The 26827-nt window shown below is 49.7% G+C and overlaps 1 protein-coding gene across 2 annotated transcripts in view; it reads left to right on the top strand.

Annotated features, from left to right (window-relative positions):
* Arhgef26 (Rho guanine nucleotide exchange factor 26) overlaps positions 1-23803 on the top strand; it is a 93941-nt gene extending 70138 nt beyond the window's left edge. For both annotated transcript variants that reach the window (XM_078043533.1, XM_005325690.4), the window contains 4 exons: positions 11637-11846; positions 19755-19822; positions 20886-20990; positions 21717-23803. In XM_078043533.1, the coding sequence (XP_077899659.1) occupies positions 11637-11846; positions 19755-19822; positions 20886-20990; positions 21717-21859 (526 nt within the window). In that variant the 3' untranslated portion in view covers positions 21860-23803. The remainder of the gene's footprint in view (positions 1-11636; positions 11847-19754; positions 19823-20885; positions 20991-21716) is intronic.
* The last annotated feature ends 3024 nt before the right edge of the window (positions 23804-26827 follow it).

Raw genomic sequence — 26827 nt, 5'->3', positions numbered from 1 at the left:
AGACTCTTGATGAACAGGCTGGTTAAAAATGTACAGTATGCACAGCCCTATTTACACAATAGCTTCCAAGAGGCAACTGCAAATGCTTTGCATGCCAGAGATGGCAGCAGCGGAGATACAGGAGCTTTGAGGAGGGCTGTACGTGATACGTGGCCATGAGCTAGAGATAAGGAGTCACTTCCTGTGCCAGCTAAGGAAGGGTCCACCCACCCGCTACTGAGTACAGTCCCAGGTGCAGCCCAGGCTTAGCTGCAGGGCCTCCAGTGGCTTCCAGCTACCAGGCATGGAAGGAAGCTTCTAGCTGCCAGGCATGGCTCTTCAGGAGGACATTTCTCCCCCTCCTCCCTTCAGACTGGCAGGTGGTTTATGCTGAGTGCATTCAGAGATTGCTGGGTGTGTGGCCCTTGGCTTTAAGGATGTGCTTTACCTTTTCTAAAAAGTGCCAGTTCGGTCTGACTGCCGTCCATGAGAAGGTGAATTCTTTGGTATTTGCAGCTGTGACTGGAAGCTGCCCGGGCACTACCAGGGCAGATAGTTCAGCTTGGTACCACTGACGATTGGGCCTGATGATGCTCTGTTTGAGATACCCTGTGCCCCAGGGAATGTTCAAAAGCATCCATGGTCTCTGCTCACTGTTGACTGGTAGCACCTACCCCTATTTGTGACATCTGAGAGCATCTCCTGGAACCACTCTTAGAGCAGTGGCAAATGGAATAGCTTCTCTTTGTGGCAGTAAGGTGCACAGGCCTGGCCCTGCAGTAATAGTGAGGCTATATCATAAAAATGCATAAGTACTAGCTTGATGTACAATCCAGCTTGTGCCCAGTGACTTATTATAACAACCTGATTATAGACTGTAGTCATGTGTACAGCTAATGGGTTAGATACTGTTGTCCTTATTGTATAGTTAAAAACTGAATCTGAGCCCTCAAGTGGTTCGTACTCCCAACAGGTATGTTTTGCAAGGCAGCTGACTGTCTCGTTACTCTTCTCATCCAGTGCCTTATATCTGGCTTTGGTCTTGTTTTAGTCAGACTTTTCACCACTGTGACCGAGAGACCCACCAGAACAATTGTAGAGGAGGAAAAGTTTATCTGGGGGCTCATGGTTTCAGAAGTCTTAGGCCATAGAAGACCAGCTCCATTCCTTGGGGCTCAAGGTGAGGCAGAACATGAAAGCAGAAGAGTGTGGCAGAGTCAAGCAGCTCACAGGATGATGAGGAAGCAGAAAGACACTCTACTCTCCAGATACAAAATACACACCCCAAGCCGTGCCTCCAGTTCCCACCTCCTCCAGCCATTCCCCACCTGCCTCCAGTTCCACTCAGTCAATCTCTATCAGGGGATGAATTCATTGATTGGGTTAAAGCTCTTCTTGTCTCACCTGTGAGCTTCTGGGGACCCATCACATCTAGACCATAACAGGTCTTCCTTCCCAGTTTTGTCTGAAGCCAAAGGCAAACTTTTGTCCTGGTGCTTGTTAGAGTCCTGCAATTGCTCTTTCAGAGACCCAGAGTGCAGTTTAAGACAATGTTTGCCTCTCTCACAGTTCAGTAGGCCAGAAGTCCCAAATTAAGATGTTGACAGTGTTCCCAGCCCCTCAGAAGGCTAGAGAAGAATCAGGCTAAGGGCTTCTGTCATCCCCTGACTTGTAGACCCTCCCTCTGCCTTCCATCCATGTCTCCATGTGGCCTTTGTCTCTCCAGTGTCTCTGTGCCTCTAAATCTGCCTCCTCTTCTAAGGACACCAGTTATTACCAGTGGTGTAAGCCCCCTGTAACAGGATGGCCTTAACTTGATGACATCTGCAAAGACCTCATCTCCACGGAAAGTAACAGGCAAGGTAGATCTATATTTTTTAAATTAATTAATTTATTTGGGATGCCAGAGATTAAACCCAGGGCCTTCACATGTTAGGCAAGCACTCCACCACTGAGCTATATAAGCTCCATCTGAGGTCTCTCAGATTGCTTTCTGTCCACATCTTCTCCATTAAACTCATTCCTTCTCTGGGGTTTATTCCTTCTGTAGTGAAAGGCATCTCTGTCCACCTCGTTGCTCCACAGTAACCCTGGAAGACAGCCCGACTCTGTCCTGTCACAGTGACCCTTGCCCAGTCACCATTCTTACAGATGGCTCATGAAATAGCTTTTCTCCATCTGTTGCCACCACCCTGGTCCCGGCCCCTTGAACTCTTCCTATGAGACACACCCAACTGGATTCATGGTGCCACCTCATCCATTTTACATCCCATGGCCAGGGAACCAATTTAGAAGACAAACCTCGCCTCGTGCGGCAGTGCACACCTACAGTCTCAGAGACCAGCCTGGGCAAAGGAGCAAGATCCTTTCTCAAAATAAAATAAAAGGGGCTGAAGCTGTATGTGCTCAGTGGTGGAGTGCTTGGCTAACATGTGAAGGCCCTGGGTTTAATCTCCAGCATCCCAAATAAATTTAAAAAACATAGATCTACTCGTCTGTCCCTGGCGAAACTGTCTGGCAGTCTTAGCTGGCCTTTTGTAGGAAAGCCTCAAGCCACCTCTACCTTGGGCAGTTCTTCACCGCCAGCAGCACCCAGCCGAGGCCTGCTCTGAAGGGTGCGCCTGGCCGCCTGGAGCCTGGAGGCTCTGCCTGCAGGTCGCTTGCTCACTGACCGCAGCAGGAGGACTGACACTGACCAAGGGAAGTGGGCTGCAGGCCTGCAGCGGCAGCTGTTTCCTTTGAAGTGAGCGTGCGCGTCACCCTGTCCATCCTGAAGGCCAAGGGCCGGTGCTCCCAGAGCTCTTCCTGCTTCCCAGGCGGCTCTAGGTGGACATCTGTGCAGAAGGGGCTCTGCGGTCACAGCTGGAGCTATTAGCATCTGTCCAACTGCCACCCTGTCCTGCTCCTTGCCGTCAAGCCCTCGTGCCCAGGCCTGGGTGCGTCTTGGCTGACCCAGGACGAGTGTGGCTGCTGTCTTCCTTTTCCAGCCTGCCTGTGACAAGGAGTCTCGTGACCCAAGAGTGAATGTGAGACATGGGAAGTCTTCTGAGGACTCTCTGGGATGTTTGTCTCTGCTGATGGAAAAGAAGAGCCACTCGAAGACAGCTCCTGGGCAGCCTCTGCTGCTCACCTGTGGTCCCTCCTGTGTCCTGACGCCTGTGCCTGGGGCCAGGGCAAGCGCAGAGCACAAAGGCACTGGGTTCGACCCACTGAGCCTGTGCTGCTCTCCCAGCTTCTGTGCTGCAGAAGGGACCGTCCCGCGTCAGCCGCCCTCGCCTGAGAAGACTTCACAAACCTCAGGAGCCCCAGCAGCGTCTCTCCCAGGGCAGAAAAGTATCTGTGGGGCTTCCCAGACCCGCTCAACTAGACAAAGGGAGATAATTCAACATTTTTATTGCTTAAACCTTTTGTCTAAGAACACTTGCTGCCTAAAAGTTAAGTTGATCCAGGAATACAAACCAGAAGCCAGTAAAAGAGCTTCCTCTATTGAGCAGCTTCACAAATCCTGCCTAACGCGCTCTTTACCTTGAGGCTGTGTTGTTTCTGGAGAGGTCTGCAGGTCACATTTCAGTGACGTGAGGAACCACCTGATCAACTACGTTCCAGGTTTGTTCTGGCCAAAGTTAAGTAGCCAAAAATGTTCATTTACCATTTTATAAAGGTGGCACCAGAAGTGAAGACAGCTGTGCCTGCCCGGCCCACAGCCGTGGCCAGGTCAAAGGCTCCCAGCTGCAGGAAGACGGTGAGGGAAGGCACTTGCGGACACCGGGAGAAGAGCCACACATCTCCACCTCCTGGTGCTTGCCCAGCTGTGTTCCACATGTCACCCATGTTCCCTGGGAAGAGCGTCCCCAGAAGAAAGAAGCCGGACCACTTTGCTGCCCTCAGGCTCACCTGACCCCTGAGTCTGTGATAGCAGGCCGTGCACCTGTGCTCACTGTGACCCTCAAGAGCAGTGGCACCAGATCACACAGGCTCTGAAGACACCTGTGACTTTGATGTGGCCATTGTGCTGCTCAGGCCTGCGGGAGAAGAAATCGTGAGCTTAGGTGGCTCCTGATGAGAAGCTGTGCATGTTGCCACCAAACATGGAATTGTCCAATCGGAGCTTGGCTAGTGGACAATAAGTGCTCATTGTCTTCAGCCTAAAAATCCCTTTACTTAAAAGTGAGTATATAACAAGAATAGAAGAGTAAAATACAAAAATCACATGTCTTCTAAAATTAAAAGAGAGTTGAAGGAAATTTCAGCATGGAGGTAGAATGGAGGGGGCATCTGCCTGCTGAACAACCGCTTTCATTTGAATGGCTTACCTTCCAGCACCCACCCTGTGGGTCCATGTTCTGTAAGTGTTTGTTGAATGGTCCTCATGTGTGGGGCAGGACGCTTGTAATCCCAGTGGCTCGGGAGGCTAAGGCAGGAGGATCATGAGTTCACAGCCAGCCTCAGCAACATTGAGGCTCTAAGCAACTCAATTCTTTAAATAAAATACAAAATGGGGCTGGGGATGTGGCTCAGTGGTCCAGTGCTCCCGAGTTCAATCCCTGGTTACCCACTCTCCCCATAAAAGACCCTCCCACACTGGGTGCTTTGTTGCACACTGAGGAAGCAAAGGTCAGTGAAACAGACCTGGACACACAGTTGACTCCAAGTGTTGTAGAGAGGGAGGCGCGTGGGTGTGCAGGACCACAGAGCAGCAGACATCATCCCCACGCAGAGAGATGGATGGAAGCTCCCAGAGGAGGTGCCAGTCAATCTAAGGCCTAAAACATGAAGAGGACTTTGCCTCACCAAGGTGTGTGGGAGGCAGGGCACTGGGCACAGAGCAGAAGAGGCCAGAATCTCGTCGCGCCATGTTCCCTATCACAGCAGGTAGAGTCCTCTCTGACTGGTTTCTGTTCATCTTTTCAGCCCTCTGCCTCCTGATGATCTAACCATGATGTTCTCAGGCACTGTTTCCCGTCACACCAGTCAGTGACAGTGAAGGCGGCAAGAGCCCAGGATTGGAGAATGTGCGGTGTGCCCTGCCCCCACTGTTCAGAGTATGTGCCCTGTGTGAGTGGCTCATCACAGTACCCAGGGCTGTTCCCACGCTACAGATGAGGGCTCTGAGTAAGGTCAGGCGAAGCATCCCTGACCCTCGAATCTGAAATCAGAAACACTCCAGGATCTAATACATTGAGTGCTGAAATGAAAAGTGGAAAATTTCACACTGGGCAACTTGATTTTATGCCCAAAGATATTTGAGGTTCCATGTAAAATTACCTCCAGGCTATGTGTATAAGGTGTGCATCAAACGGAAATGAATCTCAGGGTTAGACTTGGCTCCCTCTTCAAGATTCATCATTACATATATGCAGATACTCAAAAATCTAAAAATAATAATAAGAAGGAACCCAGCACACTTTTGATCCCAGGCATTTTGGGTCAGTGGTACTCCAGGTGTCTCAGCCTTGCAGATGTTAATTTAACTCTCAATTTCTTTGTGTTCGTTACTTTTTGGTTTTGTGCATCTGGAGTATTTTTCCTCATTCCATATTATCATTGGGAAAAATGCCTAGAAACTTACACTTTTTTTTTTTGTTTGCTTTGAGAAGCACCATTTTCAATGCAAAGTTTTGATATTCTGTAGTTCTGCCAATTGCAGGAAAGGGGAATTGGCACCAACTTGTACTTGCCAGATTTTGTGTACCTTTGGCTCATCTAGCATAGGACTCTGGGGAAGTCTCCTTTTGTAACATTTCCTTCCTGCCCACCTCCAGGACAGTGGATTCCCACTTCCTGGTGCCTGTTCCATGATCACAGTGTGTGTCGGTAGAACTTGAGCTCTGTGACTCGTTAACCAGTCCGCAGGCTTAATAAAAGGATTTTCTGTAATAGAGTGCCACCAGGCCATCCTTTCGAGCCCAGGGACTTCAATCAGAGCTTGCATTTTCCAAGGAGCTTGAATGCAGGAGGCTTACAGCCCTGCAGGCTCCCTGCGAGGGTCATGACCTGGTCCGGTTCCGCTTTGAGGTTTTCCATGAAAACGTTCTTTCCATCGTAGAAAACCAAAGTCCCCTGGTGTCGCCTGTCTTCCTTTGCAGAACAAACTCCTTCCTTGGAAAGTGAAGAGAATCTTGGATAAAGGGAAAGCAGCAAAACTAATTTAAAGCCCTTTTCCTCCTGGAACATTAGATTGCAGTGTTTCTGACTGTTACAGCATTTGGTTCCAACTTCATGTGATGAGGTGACAGTGGAGGAGGAGTGTCAGTTCTTCTTCCTCTTCCTTTGTCTGCAGACTCCAGAGGAGAACCGTGGAGCCCAGGGCTTGGACCTGTGGAGCATGGGAGTGGGAGGGAAGGCAGGCAGCTGCCCACTCATGACCTTTGCTTTCCTCCAGCACCTGGAAAGGGCCTTCTTCAGGACGGAGTGTGCTCATGCTGAGCAGCCTATGGCAAGGGAGCCTCCGAGTGGGTGGAGGGCAGTGTGTCTGTCTTGTTTGGATCCTTCTCCCCAGCGTCTTTTCTTTTCAGTTTATAAAGGGAAGATGGAGGTGTGACTTGGGTTTCCATCTACCAGATCCAGGCGATGGAGGGCTCCAGAGCACTAAGGTGTGTGCGACCAGCTCTGGGCAGAGCAGCGGAGTGCTGGCCTTTGCAGACCGGCTCTGCCCAGCCTCCAGCCCACCTGCCTTCCCCCTCCAGGGATCACTTTCCACTTTATCACTCATGCCCAGTACGTGCCAAGACACTGGCCAACAAGCCTTAGGTGGGCCCTCCCCAGGGACGCACCAGTTGAAAGGCTTGTCCCACCACAGGGCAGGACAAGCCAGTCACCCAGCTGGCCTCTGACTCCCCCACACCAGGGCTTGGTCAAGGAAATGGCTGAGGAGGGGCCAGTTACCTTTAGAGGCTTCCCCAATCCTCTTAGTGTTGTTCATTGAAAAACTGTCAATTGTGGAAGAACCACCTGTGTCATAGACCAAGTCCCCAGCTATGCTTGTGTCGCAGTGGGTGAGCCCTCGATGCCCCCTCCTCAGTCCCTGTGCTGGCTCTTGCCCATCCGCTGTTGCATTATAGTGTGTTGTAGGGCCAGTTCACGCCCACGTCTTTCCATCCTTCTGGCCATTTCTTCACGTCAGTTTTTCCCATTATTTTAAAATCAACTCAGTTACTCCCCCTCCCTGCCACCCCCCTCAAAAAAACTTGAGTTGTGTTAGAATTATAGATTGATTTAACAAGAATAAATACCTCTGTCACATTGAATAACCCTTCTTTGTTCACATAGCAGGAACCATTCAGTTTGATCCTAAATGTTGTATGTGTATTTATTAATAAGACAGAGTCATTCTTGTCTAGGAAAGCCCTCATTTGGGTCTCACCCACCACTTATCACTCTGAGCTCACATCTCAGTCTGTGGATCGCAGCCAGTGGTGCTGCCTGCACGTAGCCATTAGGATGGAAAGGACCCTCTCTCACCCAGAGGGCCCTCCGCTACTCCTCCGGCACCTGGAGATCCCTGAGTGATGGTGGCCTTCACATCTGTGCCTCTGTGAATTTTAGATCCTTTACTTATGAAATAGTTCTAGCCTGCAGGAAATCATCCGCTGCTAAGAGCTCTATCCAGATTTGACAGATACCAAATTTTTTTCCATGGCAACGTTAGATGCCCTCCTTTAAAAACAACAGAATAGATATAAAATACTGTCAATGACCTGGAATCCCTCCACCCTAACCCTCCCTCGTCCTCCTTCTCCCAGGTAAGATGCATGTGCGGAAGATGATGTCTGTCCCTGTGATCACACTGCACATACACAAGTCGTTTGGGTGTTTTCAAGGTGCATTTACGTTACATGGTCTTTGTAGGTTTTCCTGACTTAAAGGTAGTAAGTGTACACCCAGTGGGAAAATCCTTCTGTAGAAGTTCGTAGCACTCTGCTTAAGAACACAGCTGTTTACAGTAAGGCAAGGATCACTTCCGTTGCATGTAACAGAACCAAACCTCCTCTGAGCTGCCTGACAGAGTTCTTCCCAGAGGGAACTAAATTGAATGGCATGTTTGTCATAATACGCTGCTCTCTACCCACAGTTCTTCGTTTTGTTAAAAAAAGAAACCTTAACAACTATCAGTGGCTGGACCATGTCTCAGCCGGGACACCGCCTCTGTTTGCGCACAGAGCCTCAGGCTTCTGTATGTTTGATTGATTGATACTCCTGATGGGGGCTGCCACCTGCCCCCCGCCCCCGACAGCCTGGAGGAGCAGCTGCCAACTTGGAGCATAGATGAGACAATGAAAGGAAGTGTCCCCGTAAATGTCTCCTATAAGGAAAGGTGGTTTTTCCATTTGCCTTTTCCCTGAGCAATCTAACTTCCTAATTCCGTGATCCTGATTGTTGCAGAGCCTGTGTAAACCATATATTTGTTAAATGACAGCCACAGGCGGGAAGTCTGATTCCCATCAGCTTCCCCAAGGGAAGGGGCTTCTCACCCAGCCCAGCACAGGCTGTCCAGTACCTCTGGACTTGAGTAAGAGGAGGAGGAAAATGGGTGCTGCATGGTAGCATCCAGCCCTGGACCTGCTCAGCCTCCTAAACTCCTGTCCCAACACAGCTGTCCTTATGCACTGTGACAGAGGAGTGGCAGGTGCTGGCTGACCTCAGGACAAGGCTGTCCATCCAGGTCCCACATGAACCTTCGGGAGGCTGTGGGCATGAGCCTGTGGGAGAGAGAACTCACAGGAGCTGGCCAGAGCTGATTCCTTTTCACGGGGGTTCCATTGAGTTCCATTGGACGGTAGCAGACCAGGAAAAATAACCAATTTGCTACTTTTGAAGGGAATCAAGATTTTATTTTTAGATTAAACTCACTAAGAAAGTAGCAAAGGACGTGTAAACCCCTACAGTATTTATTATACGCTATAGAAGCTGACTGGCCTGGATAAAATGGTGGTATTGGAGGATTGATGGTAGATCAGTTAAAACACAGATGGGTAAACCTGTTCCTTGCATCCTGTTTGGGATCCAGAAGTCAAACTGGGCAGAGTTCCAAGGACTTATCCAAGGACATGCTCTGCAGGTGGGGAAACTGGAGCTGGAGATGAGCTCCAGACTGGACGTCTGAGAGGGCCAGGATAGAGACCTGGTCTGTGTCAGTCGCACAGTCCTCCTCACTGCTCAAAAGGATAGTGGGGAAATATTTCTTAAATTTACCTACTTCTGACTCTGTCCCTGCGAGATAGGGATCCACAGCTTGATGAAATAGGCCAGCTGGGTTTGCATTGAGCAAACACTGGGGGAAACGGGAGTTCTGACAACCAAGAGGAGGAGTGAAAGCTTGGGGCTCATTCCCCTGGTTCCTGAGGCCCCCCGCAAGCTCCTGGTCTTGCCTTCAGCCTGTGGTCTAACAGGTGCTGCCCCCTAATGCTGAGCTCTTGGACTCCAGTCATCCTGAAAGACAGCTAGTGCATCTCCTTGATCTTATTTCTTTGGAGGTGCCTGTGATACCCATGCAGTGGTGTTCAGGGCCTACCTAGATGCCCATATCAGTTTTAGGTCCTCAGTTTCTCTGTCTGAAGGGTTCCTTTTAACAGAAAATGGCCGCTTTTGACCCATAGGCCCTCTCTCTTAATTTGTGAATTGGGGCAGAAGCGTAACTTGGAGGTGCAGAGAGAGGACAGTCACAAGAAAACCCCCATTCCTCCTCTTTCTCACTTGCTTTTGATGTTATTGTTGCTTGAGATTTTGCTAATTTTTAAAGCCTTTTTTCTTTTCGGTTTTCACCCTGTGTCTCGAACTGTCGAATCCTGTCTGTTAAATCCTCAGGACGTTACAAACTTCACATCACCTACTTTGCTTCTGGTGAAGGAGATCCTTGAGAAATGCAACCATGAGTGTTTTTCCATGTGGCCTGTTCTTCTCCTAGAAGCATCTGTGTGCCAGATGCACCTGGTTCTGGGTATGGGAAGTGCGGGTCCCGAGTGGGAGTGCTGAGGAGGGCTCTGGACACAAGATGCCATGGGAAGTTCCCATTATGTCACTTGTTACCTGAGCAGCAATAGTCTTCATCAGAAGGTAGTCTTTGGCTTTTATAGATAATGACGGCATTTGCTGTTTTGTGAGTGGATAGTCTATCTAAATTTTAAAAAAGATAACATTTTTCAAAGAGAGTTGCAAGGGAGTGGTTGGAAGGTACCCTCATGGAATAAAAGAAATTCCAAAATCTCTTGAACAAAGGGGCTTGCTCTGAAATTCCTAGTACATTTGACCAGGCACAAGGAATTTTATTTTCCCTCAGCTTCCCTGAGTTCATGTATTTGCATTTGTTCTTAAGTAGAGTAATGCTTCAATGTTCTGAGAAGAGGGTCAGAATGTTTTGAATCTGTCCTTTTATTTGACAGTTGTCCATTGAGCTTTCCCACGTCCAGCTGCCAGGGTGCAGAACGGAAGGAGAGCAGTGTGCAACCAGGATTCACCAGGCACACACAGCGTGGGGACACGCACGTGTGCAAGGAGTGATCACGGCTGAGTTCCAAGAATCGGTCCCTGTGTTTGATCAGAGGACACAGGAGATCCGAGGAGGGGAACAGTGGCAGACAGTGGGTTGTGGAACTGGGGGTTAGGACAGGGGTGAGTGGTGAAGACTGTGTGCTGGAGGGAGAGGTTGCAGTCGGCGGTGACAAGGTGACTGACGTAGAGCAGAGGACAAGGTCATTGGGATGATGAAGTAAGGAACTAAGAGACCAGGTGACAGTAGGGCCCTCTGCATGGAAATTCAGGGATGATGTAGGTAGTGCTCTGTCATGCAGGAAGGAGACTGTGACACCACACTCGTGGGGAGGGACTCGGGTTGTGGGGGTGGCAGCAGCATCAGAGCTGAGGTCTTCTCGGGAGGAGGATCGATCGTTGTCTAGGAGCCAGGAGGAAAGCAGACTGCAGAGAGTGGTCGGGGTGTAGTGCCTACCAGAGAACTGCACTTAGGGAAGATGCTGAGGAGTCGGGAGCTGTCACCAATTCCCCAAGGAAGGGCACTCCCAGGGGACACCACAGGGGGGTGCTTGGAGCAGCCTAGCTGCTGAGGGAGTGGGCGCTAGACTAGGCAGGTTCACAGTGGGTGGGAAGAGAGTCCCAGAATGGAGGACCCTGGGGTGCTGGGGTGAGCAGGTTCAGGGCATGGCAGGGTTAAACCCGTGGCTTCTGGAGCAGGTGCCAAGGCGGGGAGGGTGGGAGAGCAGGGCTGGGCATTGGGCCAGGAGGGGGCAGGCCTCTGGGGTTCTGCTTCCCTCCTCTGTGCGGCCCTTGGGAGGCAGGGTGCCTGCCAGGCCCGTGGCTCCTCTTCATCCTGGGGGGAGTGCGCTGTGGAGCGTGACCAGGAGGCATGGTGATCTCATTCACAGAACAGTTCCAGGATGACATCTGATGACACCTAGAGCGTTTGAGACTCTAAACACTGCCCTTACACCCCAGAGGCCATTTAGACTGTTATAATTACAGTAATAACTCAGGCTTAATTGAGGGGGATCACCTTGGCTCACAGTCAGCAGATGTTATTGAGGTTCCAACTCACACTGTAAATTAGGTCTTTCTCCTTCTCCTCCTCCCAAAATGTGACTGGGAAGCTGACCGCGTCACCGCCTCGTCCAGCGTAATCAACACGTCTTTTTCCCGTTTCCTTATAGTGAGGAAAGTTACAACGTCAACGATTATTCCTTAAGAGATCAGCTATTGGTGGAATGTTGTGACAATGAAGACCTCAATTCCTCTCCAGGGAAGAACAGTTCCACCATGCTGTATTCACGACAGAGCTCCGCTAGTCACCTATTCACCCTGACGGTCCTGAGTAACCACGCAAATGAGAAAGTGGAAATGCTGCTGGGAGCCGAGACGCAGTGAGTATACTCCGGGAGGTCTGCTGGAAAGGGGAGCTCCTGTTGTGTCTTCACCTGAGTAACTACTATGTGTGAGCGGGGCACCCATTACATTGTTGAGTACCTAGTGTGTGCTATGTGAGGAGGGCACCTGTTATATTGTCGATTACCTAGTGTGTGCTATGTAAGGAGGACACCTGTTATATTGTCGAGTACCTAGTGTGTGCTGTGTGAGGAGGGCACCTGTTATGTTGTAGAGTACCTACTATGTGTAAGCACAGACCCATTATGTTGTTGAGTTCCTACCATGTGTGAATTGGCACCTGTTGTGTCATTGAGTACCTACTGTGTGCAAGGGTGGCACTGGGGACATTTCCCCTTTGTGTTCCTCTCAGTATGTCAAAGGAGGGATGTTATTTTTGCCCCTGTAAGTTCCAGCGGATACATTGTGCTTTAGTTGGTGTGAATTTTATGTCTATAGTGGGTTTCAAAATCATTTTTTTATTGATGAAAGTATGAAGCCTCAGGCTTAGGGAATCGTGCTCAGTGGTAGTTTAGTCCACACTGTAAGTCTTTTTCTTGGGGCTGAAGTCTTTCCTGTCACCTGGCTTTGGTCCACAGAATGCCCAGCTCCTCTGTCAGGAGAGGCACCCGGGTGGAAAGGGCCTATGGACCCTGTGTGGGGAGGCAGAGCCACAGGGGAGTTCTGTGTCACCAGTTGACCATGCGGCCCACCCAGCTCTGGCGATTTGGTCCACCTGGCGATTTGGCCCTTGAGGGACAGCCAACCAGTTCATTTGCCTGGGAGGAGGCCTCCCTGCAGAAGTCCTCCTAGGCAGGTGTCAAGGAGGGTCAGGTGTAGCTGAGGAGGAGCTTCCTCCCTCCTTTGTTTTCTCAGGTTCCCACCTCTGCCAAGGCCCCCAGGTGGGGTGGGTGGAGTGGATGGTCAAGCTGGTCGACCACAGGCTCAGACTAGCAGACTAGGGTTATCTCAGAGAGATCTCCACTCTTGAGAGAGGTCTTACCGTGTTCCTGAGTATGAAAGAGAGACACTAGGAAAGTGAAAATATTAAGGCGTCCACATACAATGTTACCTGGTCATTTCCTTACTGTTGGCAGTAGGAGTAACTTCTAGGGTGGAGAAAACCGGGGGTTCAGGCTGAGGCAGGGCTGAAGGAGATTCCCCATGCACTTGAGGCAGGCATGAGGAGGAGCCTCTCCCCGACAGGCTTCCTTACAGAGCACACACGTCTTTCCTGGGGTCCCTGGGCTCTTCCCCGGGAACCGTGAGCGCCACTCTGCTGCTCCTTGTCCTTAGGTGACCTGTGTGGGACATGCCAGGGCAGTGCTTCATCTCCACAAGTGACTGAAGCCTTTAGCCAGGAGAAACAGAGCCAGGCTTCCTTTGTTTGGGGGGAATCTCTTTTAAAATTGGAATTAATAACATCTGAGCTTTGGATTTTATGACTTTGAGGATAAAAAGGCTTAACCACTGTGGAGGACTGTGTGGACCTTCTAGAGAATTCTCAGGAACTAGAGAAGCCCCTTCTCAAGTTGGTGATGGTGAAAGTCCCTGGGTCTGTTTACAGGGACCCTTTGTTCTTCATTCAGGCTCCGCTGACATCGGCAGAGTGCGCCTGACTGTCCCATTTATAACGGATGAAATCCCACCACTTGTTTCTTGGCTGGCTCCGAGGAGGTGACTGGCATGTCTGCTCCTTTCTACGACAGCTTGGCTTTCCTGGGACACTCACATTTTCTGCCCTCTCGCTTTGGAGTGGTTTGTTCATTTCCTTAATCAGACATGCTCTCAGAATATTTAGCATGTCATCTGTGAGCCCAGGGCTGTGACTCATATTTGTAAGTTCTTTAATTACTAGCAAGAGAACATTCCAGAAGGGGCAGAGGTCTCCCTGGGTACAGAGGAGGGGAGTTGTCATTCTCCTCCCCTCCTCTACCCTCAATGGCAGTTGAGAAACAAATGCTTACAAGACACAAAAAAGGCTCTGATATCGAAAGGAAATATATTACAGCTAAGATGTGCTTTTCTGGGGAAAAAAAAGGGGGGCGGGTGCTGTTTGAAAGCATAGGAAGTTGTACATCATGATCAGACATCGGCAGGCCAGTTCTGCATCTTTCTTTTTTTTCTAACTAATAACATAAAAACATGAGCATGGTCCACACTCACGGGGCACCAGGTGGTGCTCACTGTGTGCATACATTGCAGAATGTTTCAGTCAGAGCAAGTGTACTTATCTCCTCACACATTTCCATTACTTGTGGTCTGGGCTGCCTGGTTTTGAGCAGGAGGCTTGGTCTGGGTAGGACGTGCTCCGTGTTTCCCAGCTTGTGAGGTGTGTGGATGCGCATGTGTGTTGGAGGGATTCTGTGCCTCTGGGTCCGTTTTGATTAATACCATCTAGCAGCAACCTGGTGGAGAAGGCAAGGCTGGCAGTGCCCTGCTGGCTGGAGTGACAGCTGAACTCCAGGGTGGAGTGTTTACCCTTTGGCCTGATTCCATGGCCTGAAAAGGAATGGGATGCACAGCTCCCTATTTGCTTTTGAATAACTGTCCGAGGGGCGGGGCAGGGGGGGCCAGTATGCACCTGGGATGAGCAGGGGTGTGATCTCCACAGCCTGTCCTGTGGCTGTTTGCACAGGACAGCTGAGCGCCTTGAGAGGGTCAGCTGGGGCACAGTGCAGTGGCTTTGCTTATGTGAGCAGTGAAGGCACCATCACCAGGCTCCACCAGCGCTTGGTAAGCGTCAGGGTGTGCCAGGCGGCCCCCGCAGCCCTGCTGTCTAGTAGGGCACTTAGCCTTACTGAGAAGCTGCCAACCAGCAGACATTTCCACGCCCGCATCAAGATTTCCCTTTCTCAGCTTCTTATCTGTGCTCCCATGGCTCACCTCCCCGTCTGCAGCCACTTCTTTCCTTTCTCCCCTCCAGAAATATAGCCAGGCACAGTAATCCCAGCAGCCTGGGAGGCTGGGGCAAGATCACAAGTTCAAGGCCAGCCTCAGCAACTTAGACCTTCTTTTAAAATGAAAAATGAAGGGGCTGGGGATATAGCTCAGTTGGTAGAATATACTTTATATACAACCAGAGATATGAAAAATTATGCTCTATATGTGTGCTATGAATTGTAATGCATTCTGCTGTCACATATAAAAAATATCAATAAAAAAGAAAAACATAAGAACATACATAAGAAATGAGAAGGACTGAATATGTCTCTCAGTGACAGAACACTTGCCTAGTCCACATGAGGCCCTGGTTTGATCCCCAGTACTGCCTAAAGCATCCCTTTAAAAAAAAACCGAGCCCCACTCTGTTCCCTAATGCACACGTCTGTAAATGTACCATTTGTGTGTTAGTCAACTTTCTATTACTGTGACAAAACAACTGAGTAAAACAACTTACAGGAGGAAGGTGTTATAGCTCATGGTTTCAGAGCTTTCAGTCCATAGTAACTGACTGTGGTGAGGCAGAACTTCATGGCAGGGAGCAGGGGTGGCCAGGAAGAGAGAGAAAAAGAGCTTGGGGCAGGATACAGTAACACTACAAAGGCATGCGCCCAGCAAGGGCTCCTCCAGCTAGGGCCACCTCCCAGTTTCTCCCCATCCCAACAGCACCTGCCTCTGGGGGAATTCCAGCCCCAGGTGTCACACCTTGGCCTGCTCTTAGCTACCCAGCCTGGAGATTTGGAAACATTTTTGATGCTTCTTTGCATAGTCAACTTCTGCCAGTCCTTCTATATATGTTCACCTGGGAGTGTTCTTCCCAGGTCAGTTCATGGAGTTGTTGGCGCGTGAAGGAATGGAGGAGGCCACCTTCACAGGTGGGGGCAGGGGGATTCTGCCACATCTTCTACCTCTTTCTACCACCCATTTCCCAGGCTCTTGTCTCCAACCTCCCGAGGCCTGCTGAGCACCATCCTCCTCCGGTTGGGCTGCTCTGGTACTCATCCCCAGTCTCACCTCCATTCTGCACCCCTCCTTTTTGATCTGTACGTAGCAGGTTCCCAGTACATATTTTTGGAATTGACCCCAAATTAGCATACTTGGCTTTTCTGCCTCCAGGACAGGTAGGATGGTGGCCACGTGGGTCGATCTGTGTGCTGCCCTTTCTATTGTTGCTGAGCAATCTTCCCCCAGTGCCACTTGTTCCTCTCCCTCAGCTGGGCTATGGTGTGTGTGGCTAGGCCATGCATGCTCTTACCCCTCTGTCCCCAGTCCTCAGTCTTTGTGCTGCTAATGAGACAGGAGTCTGGGGAGAAAAAACAACTCACCCTTCCTAGAAGGACAAAGAGAGCCTGTTTGCTCTGTCGTGCCTTTTCAGGGGCTTTTCAGGAGGAATGTGTGAGAGGGAGCCCCTGTGTCTGCCTTCATTAAAAGGAAGCCCACTGGGCTGCCCTGGGTGGGGGCAGGGGGACAGGCGTGGACAGTGGCGTCCTTGGCTTCCTGCTTTTCCGGTGGTGGAAACCATCTCACTGGGGTCCAGTGGATGCAGGGATGGGCACCCAGGACAGGCTCCAGAGGGACCCAGGCTTCCTTCAGCCGAGGTCTGTCGCCTCAACCCATGACCAGAGCTGCTGCTTCAGGGGCTCTTTCACAGAGCACGGAGCCTGGCCAGGGTGGCTGGGCCTTCACCCTCCAGCCCCGTGCCTGCTGATGAAGGGGCATTGTTCCCAGGGAGTCTTGTGCGCTTCCTGCTTCTGCTAATGACTTAATTAACAACAGGAAGCAACCCGGATGGAGGAAAGTTGTCGGTGCTCTGCCAGACACAGTCCTCTCCTTTGTCTTTTAAGAAGAAGCACAGAATGCACAAGACAGTTTATATGGAAGGCATTCATTTTAGGGGGCAGTGTCACACCAGGCTGCTCATTCCCATTTGCTGGGAGGGAGCGAGGGTATTCATCACTTACCAACAGGTAATTGACCCAGCCCAGGGTGACTGGTGGAGTGATTGCTTTAGCTGCAGCACATCGAAGATCTCAGCCTAGAACTCCTTTTGGTGGCTAGGGAGGCTCATTGGCTTGGGTGGGATTGTTTAAATGCGGTAAAGTGAGCCTGCCTCCGGTTCTGTGGGGTGTGTCTCGGGTTCACGGTGACGTGTTCACCTGGGAGTGTTCTTCCCAGGTCAGTTCACGGAGCTGTTGGCATGTGGAGGAATGGACGAGGCCACCTTCCCAGCTCCACTCCTCGTGCTCCAGAGGGCGTGTCCCCAGAGGCCTGGGGTGTAGACGTGTCCTAGGAAACCACAGCTCACCTGCAGGCTGTGAGGACGATGAATGCAAGGAATAACTGACCAGTGCCACTGTAGGAGGATGAAAGGGAGGCTGGGGTCAGCAGGGTCTCTGAGAAGCCCTCGCCTAGGGTGGGACGTCCTCCTCCAACACTCCCCTGGGTCCTGGGCTCTTTCTGGGAAGTCCTGCCTCTGTCACTAGAACCCCTTCCCACCTCCCCAGTGCACCTTCCTAGCAGAGGCCTGTCTGTAGTCAGGCCTTGGCCTCCCCCTCTTCTGCCCTCGAGCAGTTCAGTTTAAACCTGCTGCTCTTCTTGGTCTGGCAGGGCAGGACAAGGTGCCTCTGCTGGTCACTCTGGATTCAGAAGCTGGAGGCACCACCTCACACAGGTCTGGGCTGGAAGGATTGTGCTGCCTGTCCTTAAAAGAGGCCCTTCTCCACTCGGCCTCTCCCTTCCGCCGCACATGCCTTGGGCAGAGGGCTCTGTCCCACACATTGCAGGTGGGATTAGCATCCGTATGAGTTGTTTTCTCCTCCCCATATCGAGGGCTGTGACAAGCAAGAGACCCCATTTTGTTCCCCTGGCGCCCCCAGCCTGGCACAAGGCCTGTGCGCTCGGAGCATGTTGGTGGAAGGAGGGACGGATGGGACGGAGCAGTGGCAGTTGGGATGGGATGGGCATCGGCATGGCTTCAAGGAGAATGTCAGCTGGGCGTGCACTCAACAGCACATTCCTCGCCATCCTTGCAGTGTCCCTGGAGAAGCAGGTGCCTGTTGGCCAGCTGTGGATGTGACATCTGAAGTGGCAATGAGCAATCTGCGCCTGCTCTTCTTGTCCTTGGAGTTTGATCTCACAGCGAGCGGTTGCCCTGTCTCAGATGCTGAGCTTCCCCCTGTGGGGTGGGAGAGAGCTCCTGGGCGGGCTTTAAGGCCTGAGGAGTCCTTGGCTCCCACAGCCTTCCCGAGGGGGAGGACTGACTCCCTGGGAGCTGTTTCAAGAAGCGGCTCCTTTCAGCGAGGGCAACAAGGAGCGTCTTGTTCTCTCCTGGGCCCTGGGAGGGGCTGCTGTGACTATGAGATGCCGTGGGCATCCAGGCAGCACGCCACACAGTGGACCGTTCCCTTTGGCTGGCTGGGCCCACAGCAGGCTGAGGCCACTAGACACAGGGCTGGGGCTGTGCAGGGCCTGGCTCATGTCGCTCCCAGGTTCTGTGGCCACGCGGAGGCAGGAGGCAGTGGTCCTCTGGGGGAGGACCCTGCAGAACCACTGGGAAGCCCTTTGCCTACAGACAGAGGCCAGGCTTTCCCAAGCTGGGTAGGCCGTTATTGTCCATAGAACGTCTGTAGATTATAGCTCCATATGCCAGCCTGGCAGGGCCCAGCCTGTTCCCTTTGAATTGAGCGTCTGTCAGAGAGAGAAGGTCCTTACGTGACCCCCTTGTTTCACAAGCACCTGCTGGGGATACCCCCTCTTGGATCCAGAGCAGGGTACTCACCTCTCTAGGTGAGCAGTCAGAGTCAGGCCTGCTGACAGCGTAGTGTCGTGTTCTGCAGGGAGAAGAACGGGCTCTGCAGTAAGGAACGGGCGGTGACAGGTGTGATGGGCCCCTTGGTGAGCTGCTTGCCTGGCACGGCAGGGGGATGCCCGTGGGGGAGTGAGGGTGGGTGGCAGTGTCAGGAGACTTAGAGATAGGCAGGCGATAATGACAGAAAACGCCTTCCCATGCATGAGCATGAAGCAGTCAACCATGCGGCGGTCCCTTCCTAAGCAGGAGGAGTGTCACCCTGGAGGTTGGCCCAGTTAGGGTTGCTCAGAACTTCCACCTGGCCAAAGCCTCCTTCTTCAGGCTCTTGGGAGGGTGTAGGGAACACTGGACGTCCCCTACGTTGGGATATGGCCAGTGGTGCCTGCACTGACCCGTGGGTTTAATGTGTGCTTCTTAAAGGGTGTTGAAGTGTGCATTTGTGTGGTTTAATTAGTTGTGATTTGAGGTTTTATTTTCAAAATACAAAGCTGGGGCTGATTGTTAGGGAGCAGGGCTCACTCACGGGGAATTTTCAGTGTCAGTTCATTGTCTTATTTCATGTAATTATAACTACATCCTGTATTTTTAAAAGTCTTAGGTACCTTTTTTTTTTCTTCTTCTTCTTTTCCTGTACTCATGAAATCCTTGTAGAGCATTGGAGAAGAGTCTAAATAGAGTCAAAGCCATTTTATTCCAGAAAGGGTCATACTTAGCTGCCTGTCCCTCTCACAACATACCATGCTGAGTGTCCACTCTTTGTTTCCCTGGGGGTGGGGGTTGTGTGTGAGGGGAGGGAAGCCATGGACAGGGCTTGACCTGGAAGTCATCAGGTCCTTGTGAAACATGAGGTTTACCTTTGGAGACAATGAACACCCATTTAGGAGGGTGCTCCATGTCTGTGATGTCTTGGTGTCATCAGCCCTTTACTGAATGGCAGATTGTCACCTGAGAAATGCCATTTAGCCAACAAGAGCTGAACCATGAGGGACCTTTGATGATGAGATTTTCTGCTTATTTGGGACTGTCGCCCTTACATTGCTTGTTTTGAAGGCCAGCCTCCCACCCCTCCCGGAGCGTTTTCTGAATGGGCGTGGCGGGGTGTCTGGAGCTCTGGCCATCTGCCCAGCGCCCTAACCCTCACTGTTTGCCTATTCAGGAGTGAGCGGGCTCGCTGGATCACCGCCCTGGGACACAGCAGCGGGAAGCAGCCTCCAGACCGAACCTGTAAGTCCCTGAGGCAGCCTGCTGGGAGTGGGAGGGGCTGTCCCTTGCTGGGCGCTGGGCCATGGGTGGTCTCCACCCCCACCTCTTGCTTCCTTGCTTCCCTGGGTGTCCTTCCTGAGCCTGTTCAGTCATCTGCAAGTCAAGAACATCATTTATATTCCTTCCACATGGTTTCTGGGAGGGTGGAGTGAATCCCCTGCTTGAACTGGCTTTAGTGAATGGGCATGTCCCAAGTTTAGTCATCTCCATAGCAACAGTTGGGATCCAAGCAGGAAGTTTTCAACCTAAAGATTCCTTTTGACCTCTGTTACATGGTAAAATTAAGAACATGTGCTCTTTTTTTCCTGAGAACTGGGGGCCACTGCCGTAAAGGGTGGTGTCCTGTGCTTATTTTTAGCTCCTTAACTTTGGCATTAGGGATGATTCTGTTTGAAAGAGGGTCAAATCCAAAGAATTAAGTCATCAAAACAGGTTAGCTGGAGTATCAAAAAACCAGCTTTTGGACAGAGTCAAAGCCCAATGGATCAGCCTGAAGTCAGATTTCATATTTGCAAGTGAAGGAAGAAGCCCTGTCACCCAGCAGTGCATAGCTGGGGTGTGGTTTTGTGTCATGCATCAGCATGGGGGAAGGAAACCTGGAAATGTCCCCTATGCCTCTGGTTGGCGCTCTTATGATTCCTAGAGGTTGTCGCTTTCACGCGCTGCTCCTGGTGGGATGGGGACTCACTCTGGATGAGCCAGAGCACTGGGAGCTGCTGACTTGACCGTCAGTTGCATGGCTGTGGCATGTCACCTAATCTCTCGCCTCAGTTTACACAGGGCACAGTGGCCATTTTCTGTTCATGTGTGACATGACTAGTGACTCCTGCTCCAGGGGAAGAGGTTCTCAGGCAGCACAGGTGCTCTGGAGTCTGAGCTTCTGCAGTTCCTGAGTAGGACAGAGCTTCCGCTTCCCAGCTGTGTTCCTTAGGGCCGCCCGGAGCTGGTGAAGGCTGGGTCTAGTCTGTATCCACAGCTTGCTGCTGCTCTGCCATTGCAAGCTCAGTGTGTCCTTTCTCCCCAGCACTGACCCAGGTGGAAGTCATCAGGTCCTTCACAGCCAAGCAGCCAGATGAGCTCTCCTTGCAGGTGGCCGATGTGGTCCTCATCTATCAGCGCGTGGGTGATGGTGAGTGGGGTGTTCCCGGGCACCTGGGCACTGGTGCAGACGAGGAGCCTTATCTAGCTACATGGCAAACCCCAGCACGGGAATGAGCCCCGGCTGCCACCCGGCTCCAAGGCTGCCGCTGCCTCCTCCCCATTCTTATTCCTTCTCTCTCTCCTGAGATTTCATTTCCTGCATTGGAGGCTTCTCAGGCCCTAAAGATGACAGGTGTTTGGGGGCACTGATGCAGTTGAAAGCTTTTACCAAAGTTTTTATGTAGCTTCTGAAATGTCTCTTGAGCTACCTGCCGCCCCTCTAGCTACAGCTGGTCAATTATCCACACATTTGCTTTTGAATTGGGACACAGGCACAAGAAGTTTCCTTCCCATCCCCAGCGACCTAGTTCTCTCCAAAGGGTCTTCCTTACTTTCAAAAGAACCAACTCCCCCGCCACCATCTCCCCACCTTGCCTTGTGCTGTTCCTTCCCAAAGCACTCCCTGCCCTGGCCCCGCCCAAGCTCTCAGACTCCCTGGACCTCCTTACCTCCAGGGCTCTCTGCTCTTGTCCCTTCCCAGCAGCTCCATTCATCTTGTCCTGAAACTTTTCCTTCTCTCTCACCTCTACTCACACACCTTCATGACCAGGGCTCCCAGCCTGCAGCCAGACCCTGCTTGAACCTGAATGGTCCCCCATCTTCCTCAGACCACCCCCTGCGTCTGGCTGGGTGCAGACTCTCTTCTTCCTTGCAGGCTGGTATGAGGGGGAGCGGCTTCGAGATGGAGAAAGAGGCTGGTTCCCTATGGAATGTGCCAAGGAGATAACATGTCAGACGACCATTGACAAGAACGTGGAGAGGATGGGCCGTCTGCTGGGACTGGAGACCAACGTGTAGCCTCTGGATGGCCTTCTGTTACTGCAAGATTTGCACGTCGGGATGGGGGGCTGGTTGGTTCTGTGCCAGTTTCACTGTTAATTTTATCACAGCCTGTTTAATTAAAAGAATGAAAACCCTCGCCTTTAAAGCTTGCCAAGTTGCTCTGTTCTCTCAGGAGAATAGCTTCCTGGCAGAGTTGGTCCAGGAAGCTGGGTTTCTACCTGCAGTCCCTGGCACAGCTCTCTGGGCACACAGAGCAGGCCCCTGGGGCTCCCATGGGCTCTGCTCTAGCCCCACTGCATTCTGGTGTGAAGAAGTCAGGGACGTGAGATGCTGGGCTCTGGCCTCTAGCCTAAGAACGCAGCCACGCTCCATTCAGCATCTCCTTCACTGGGCTTTTCCAGGATTAGCGGTTTTGTCTTTAAGGAATGCCCACTTTTGTAAATAATTTTCCCTGCCTCAAGTTCATTTCAGAAAAAACTGGGGTTCAGAAAGCAAGCTGTTGTGTTTTCTAAACCTCTTCCTCCAAAAAAAAGGGAAATTGACACTTGAAGTTTTGCCACTGTTTTCCTCACTACAAGGGAAGTGAGGAAGCTCCCGTAGGAAGTTTTTGGTAATCCATTTCATTCAGTGTTGGTCCTAGAAAAGTACAGTTTAATAAAGCTAAGTTACTTGGTGTAACATAGAATTTACATGGTTCACATGTGGGAAAATCATAAACACAGGACAGGGATCCTGCTTTTTTTTCATGTTGCCCAAAGAGCTATAAAAAAAAAACTGACCTGAGGCTGCTTAGCCTTCAATGATGCGTGGACTATTCCCACCTGTTTCCGGGTAGGAAATTGGCTGGAACGTGCTTTAGCTGTCTCCAGGAAGAGAAGTCAAGCCTTGGAGGTATCCGGAAGCTGGCGTGACACTTACTTGAACGGTTCTGACCTTTGCACCAGTAGCCTTGCTTGCTGGGCTTGCAGTCTCTCTGAACCATGAGTTTCTGCAAACTTACTTTCTTTCACTGGTGCAAGGAGAGACAAAGGTCATTTAAGTGCCATTTTGTCAAAAGGGAGCAAGGGTTTGGAAAACTGGGATGTGAGATGGGAGGGGAGTAATGATTTTTACTGGCAGCTCCATTTCCCTTTCTTTTCCATTTTCTTCAACAAAAGGGATGAAATATGGCAAAGTAGATATTGTTGGAAGACCGAGACCTGTGTCTGACGTGTCCCAGATGCTGTCTGCTGACCAGTCACTCAAACTGTAAGGCCCCAGTAGGTGTGTGTGGCTCACAGGCCCTCCCTTCTGAGCAGTAAACCAGGGTGGACACCCTTGAGTTGTTCATCACCTGTGCATACTTTCTGGTTCCAAAAGACATTCCAGACCCCAGTTCCTTGAGGCTGATCAGTCTGTGAATGAGGCAAGAGCAGCCCACAGCAGGCTTAGTCCTGGGCTTACAGAGGAAGCCGCTCCTCTTTAATGACATCACAGACTTTTCAGAGGAGAGGGAATGAGTGGAAGTAGCTAGTGTCACCTTTTCTTTAGGAAGGAAGGTCATTTTGTTGCTTATAAGGGGATCGTTTTGCATTATCTTTGCTAATATTGAGTTGAAGCTAAAAAGCAACTGCATGAATCCTGTGAATTAATTTATAAGTGGAAAAGTTGAGCAGTTTTGGAAATGTGTGCATTTTATAAATCAAAGCAGGAGCTTAGTACTGTTAGGGAAGGGGTGGCTGTGTGGCAGATATTTGACTCATTCACAACAGGGTTTCCTTTCAACCGTGAATTGTTTTTCATGTGACACAGTATTTTTTCTCCAACCAACCCAGTTCAGTTTCTTTGAATACCTTCTCTGAATTGTACAGTGACTATTCATGGAAAACAAAAATGTCGCTTTTGTTCCAGTCAGTTCAGACTGTTTGTACACTTTCAACAGAATTTATGAATTTATATAAAGATTTTGGATAGACCTGTCCTCTTGTGCTGGTGTGACTTCATTCGGTTCTGGAGCTACGCTGGTGGTTTTCTGTGGCTAACACTGTAGGGACGCATCTGTTTTCTGTGGGCACATCCTGGCATCAGGTGCCCTAGAAGACTGGAGCAGTTTTTTGAGTTGGGTCATGTGCTGTTGACACAAAACTGCAGGACTGAGTAGCTCAACTCCATAGCACCCGGGTCCTCTTGCCTCCGGAGATTCATCTTGGCCACCCGGCATCTAATCCTTTGTTTTGCCATCCTGTCCATCTTGGTGAAGGCAAATGGAATCCTCCTTTATTTTCTGTTGCCAATAATGAATTACCACAATCTCCATCAGGTAAAGCCATCTCCATTGGCATCTCTCAGTCCTGTGGTCAGGACAGCACTGCCTCTCAGTTCCCAGTGTCCCAAGGCTGAAATCAAAATGTTGGCTGACTACTTCCTCATCTTGATACTCAGTGTCTTCAGTCAAACACACTGCTGTCACAGAGGAATTCCTTCCTTGGGTTTGTAGACCTGAGGTCCCTATTTCTATGCTAGCCATCTGGGGCTACCTTCAGGGAGCTCCTAAGGCCACCCCTATTCCTCCCCACATGGCTCCTCCCATCTCCAAGGCGTGATGCTTCTCACACTTGGCATCTCTTGGCCCCCTCTCTATGCCCACAAAGGGAAAAGACTGTCTTTAAAGAGCTCACATAATTAGGTTGAGCTAGAGGAATAACTTCAATGATTAATACTAGATGCAATTTCAGCGGGCATCATCTTTTCAAGTACATGAGATAGTCACACTAGGCTGTTTCCAAAGCCACAAGGCAAGTTTCAACAATTTTTAAAGGACTGATTTTATAAAGAGTTCTTTGCAATAAAATCATGTTAGAAATCAGCAACAAAAATACCATTCGTTCGAAACTTAGACCTAAATGGAAAATGAAAGACCATAAATCCATAAAAGATGAGACAGGAGAAAACCTAGGTGACCTTGGTTTTGGCAATACATACCACCAAAAGCACAATCCAAGAAAGAAAAAGCTGGTGTTAACAGAATAAAAAGACAAGCCTCAGAGAGGGAGGAAATCTTTGTAAATCATAATTGATAAAAGGTTTTCCTCCGAGACGTAAGAACTCATGAAACTCAACAATCAGAAATCAGCTAGATATTTACATAATGGGAAAATAATTGCATCATCAGATATACAGGTAGCAAGTAAGCATATGGAAAGACACACACCATCAAGCCAGGGAACTGCAAATTAAAACAGAGACCCCCTTTAGATATGGTAAGATAGCTAAAATGTTAGTGCTTAATCCCCATCTGTTTTCTTCTCTCTACTGGAGATGGAACTCAGGGTCTCCTGCTGCTCTACCACTGAGCTATACTACACCCCCCACCCATTTTTTTTTTTTTTTAAGACAGTGTCTCACTAAATCGCCCACACTGACCTCAAACTTGCCATTCTCCTGCTTCAGCCTCCTGAGTAGCTGAGATTATAAAGGTGCCCCCCTGTGCCTGGATATTAGGATATGAAGTAGCAGGAACTCTTATTCACTACTGATTGGAATGCAAAAGTCACTTGGAAAGACAGTTTAGCAGTTTCTTATAGAATTAAACACTCCTACCACCATATGATCCAACAATCACACTCAGTTATCCAATTGCCCAAACTTGGAAGCAAGCAAGACGTCCTTCAATAATGGAAGGATAAGCTGGTACCTCCATATAGTGGAATATTAATCAGCAGTAAAAGGAATTAGGGCTAAAAAGACAGGAGAAAACACGGATTGTTCAGTGAGAGAAGTTGATCAGAAAAGGTTGCACACTATGATCCCGAATACATGGCATTCTGGGAAAGGCAGACTGCAGGTAATGCTTGCGGATGGCTCCGGGAGGAAAGGAGGAACAGGAGGAGCACTGCCATAGCAAGTATAGCAACGGTGAATGCACGCCAGTGTACACTCCCCAAAGTGTACAACAAATGGTGATCTCTGAACTGTGCACTTTAATAATAAAGTATTAATATTGGTTCATCGATTATAAAATATTGCATAATAATGTAAGTTGTTAATAATGTAAAGTGGCCGTGAAGGTTCTATTGAAACTAAATATTTTCTGCTCTAGATGACTTAAAGTGAAATTATATCTTCTGACATGGATCTCAATGTATATAAAGGAAATACTTAAGAAAACTAAATTATGGGGGAAAAAAAAAGGTTAATGTGCCTAAATGGTGGCAAGGTTCTCAGACTTCACTTGAAGTCTAGTGGGCTACAATACTGTAATCCATACAGCAGTGGCAACAAGAACACACCAACCAGGGCAGGGAATATTACAGTTTCCAGGTAAACCACAGGAAGGTGGAAAAGGGAAACAGGAATAAAAAAGGGGCAAACAGGAAATGAAAACAAGACGGCCAACTTCAGTCTGCCATGCATCAAGGAACACAAAATTTGAGTTCTCTGATACTTTGGAGATACTTTTGGAGATTTTTAAAATGACCTAACTATATGCTACCAGAAATACATTTAAATACAATTACATGGGTAAATTTAAAGATAATGAAAAGAAAAATATAACCAGCAAATACCAATTTAAAAGAAAAAGCTTAGAGTGGTTTTATTATTAGTAGATGAACTTCAATGTGCCAAGGACAGAGGAACACTGTTTAACAATAAAGGGTCAATATGCCAAAAAGATACAATGATCTTAAATGGGCATGTATCTGAAAAGAGATGCAAAATACATGAAGTAAAAACTAATAGAACTAAAAGAAAAATACACACGCAGAACACCTAGGAATAGGGTCTAACGTTTACAGTACACTCTACTCAACAACAGGTTCCTCATTCTTTGCATGTAGCTAAGGAACATTTACTGAGGTACATCATATTCTGAGTCATAAAACAAAACATTGAAAGAAACTGAAATCACACATAGAATATTCTTTGACCAAAATGGAACCAAGCTACAAGTTAATAACAGAAACAAAAAGGAAAATCCCCCCAAATCCCTGGAATTTTTAAAAA

This window comes from Ictidomys tridecemlineatus, chromosome 3 (genome assembly GCF_052094955.1).
Source record: "Ictidomys tridecemlineatus isolate mIctTri1 chromosome 3, mIctTri1.hap1, whole genome shotgun sequence".
Taxonomy (NCBI): Eukaryota; Metazoa; Chordata; class Mammalia; order Rodentia; family Sciuridae; genus Ictidomys; species Ictidomys tridecemlineatus.
Note: the sequence above shows the minus strand (reverse complement) of the source record. Positions and strands in the feature narration are given on the sequence as shown.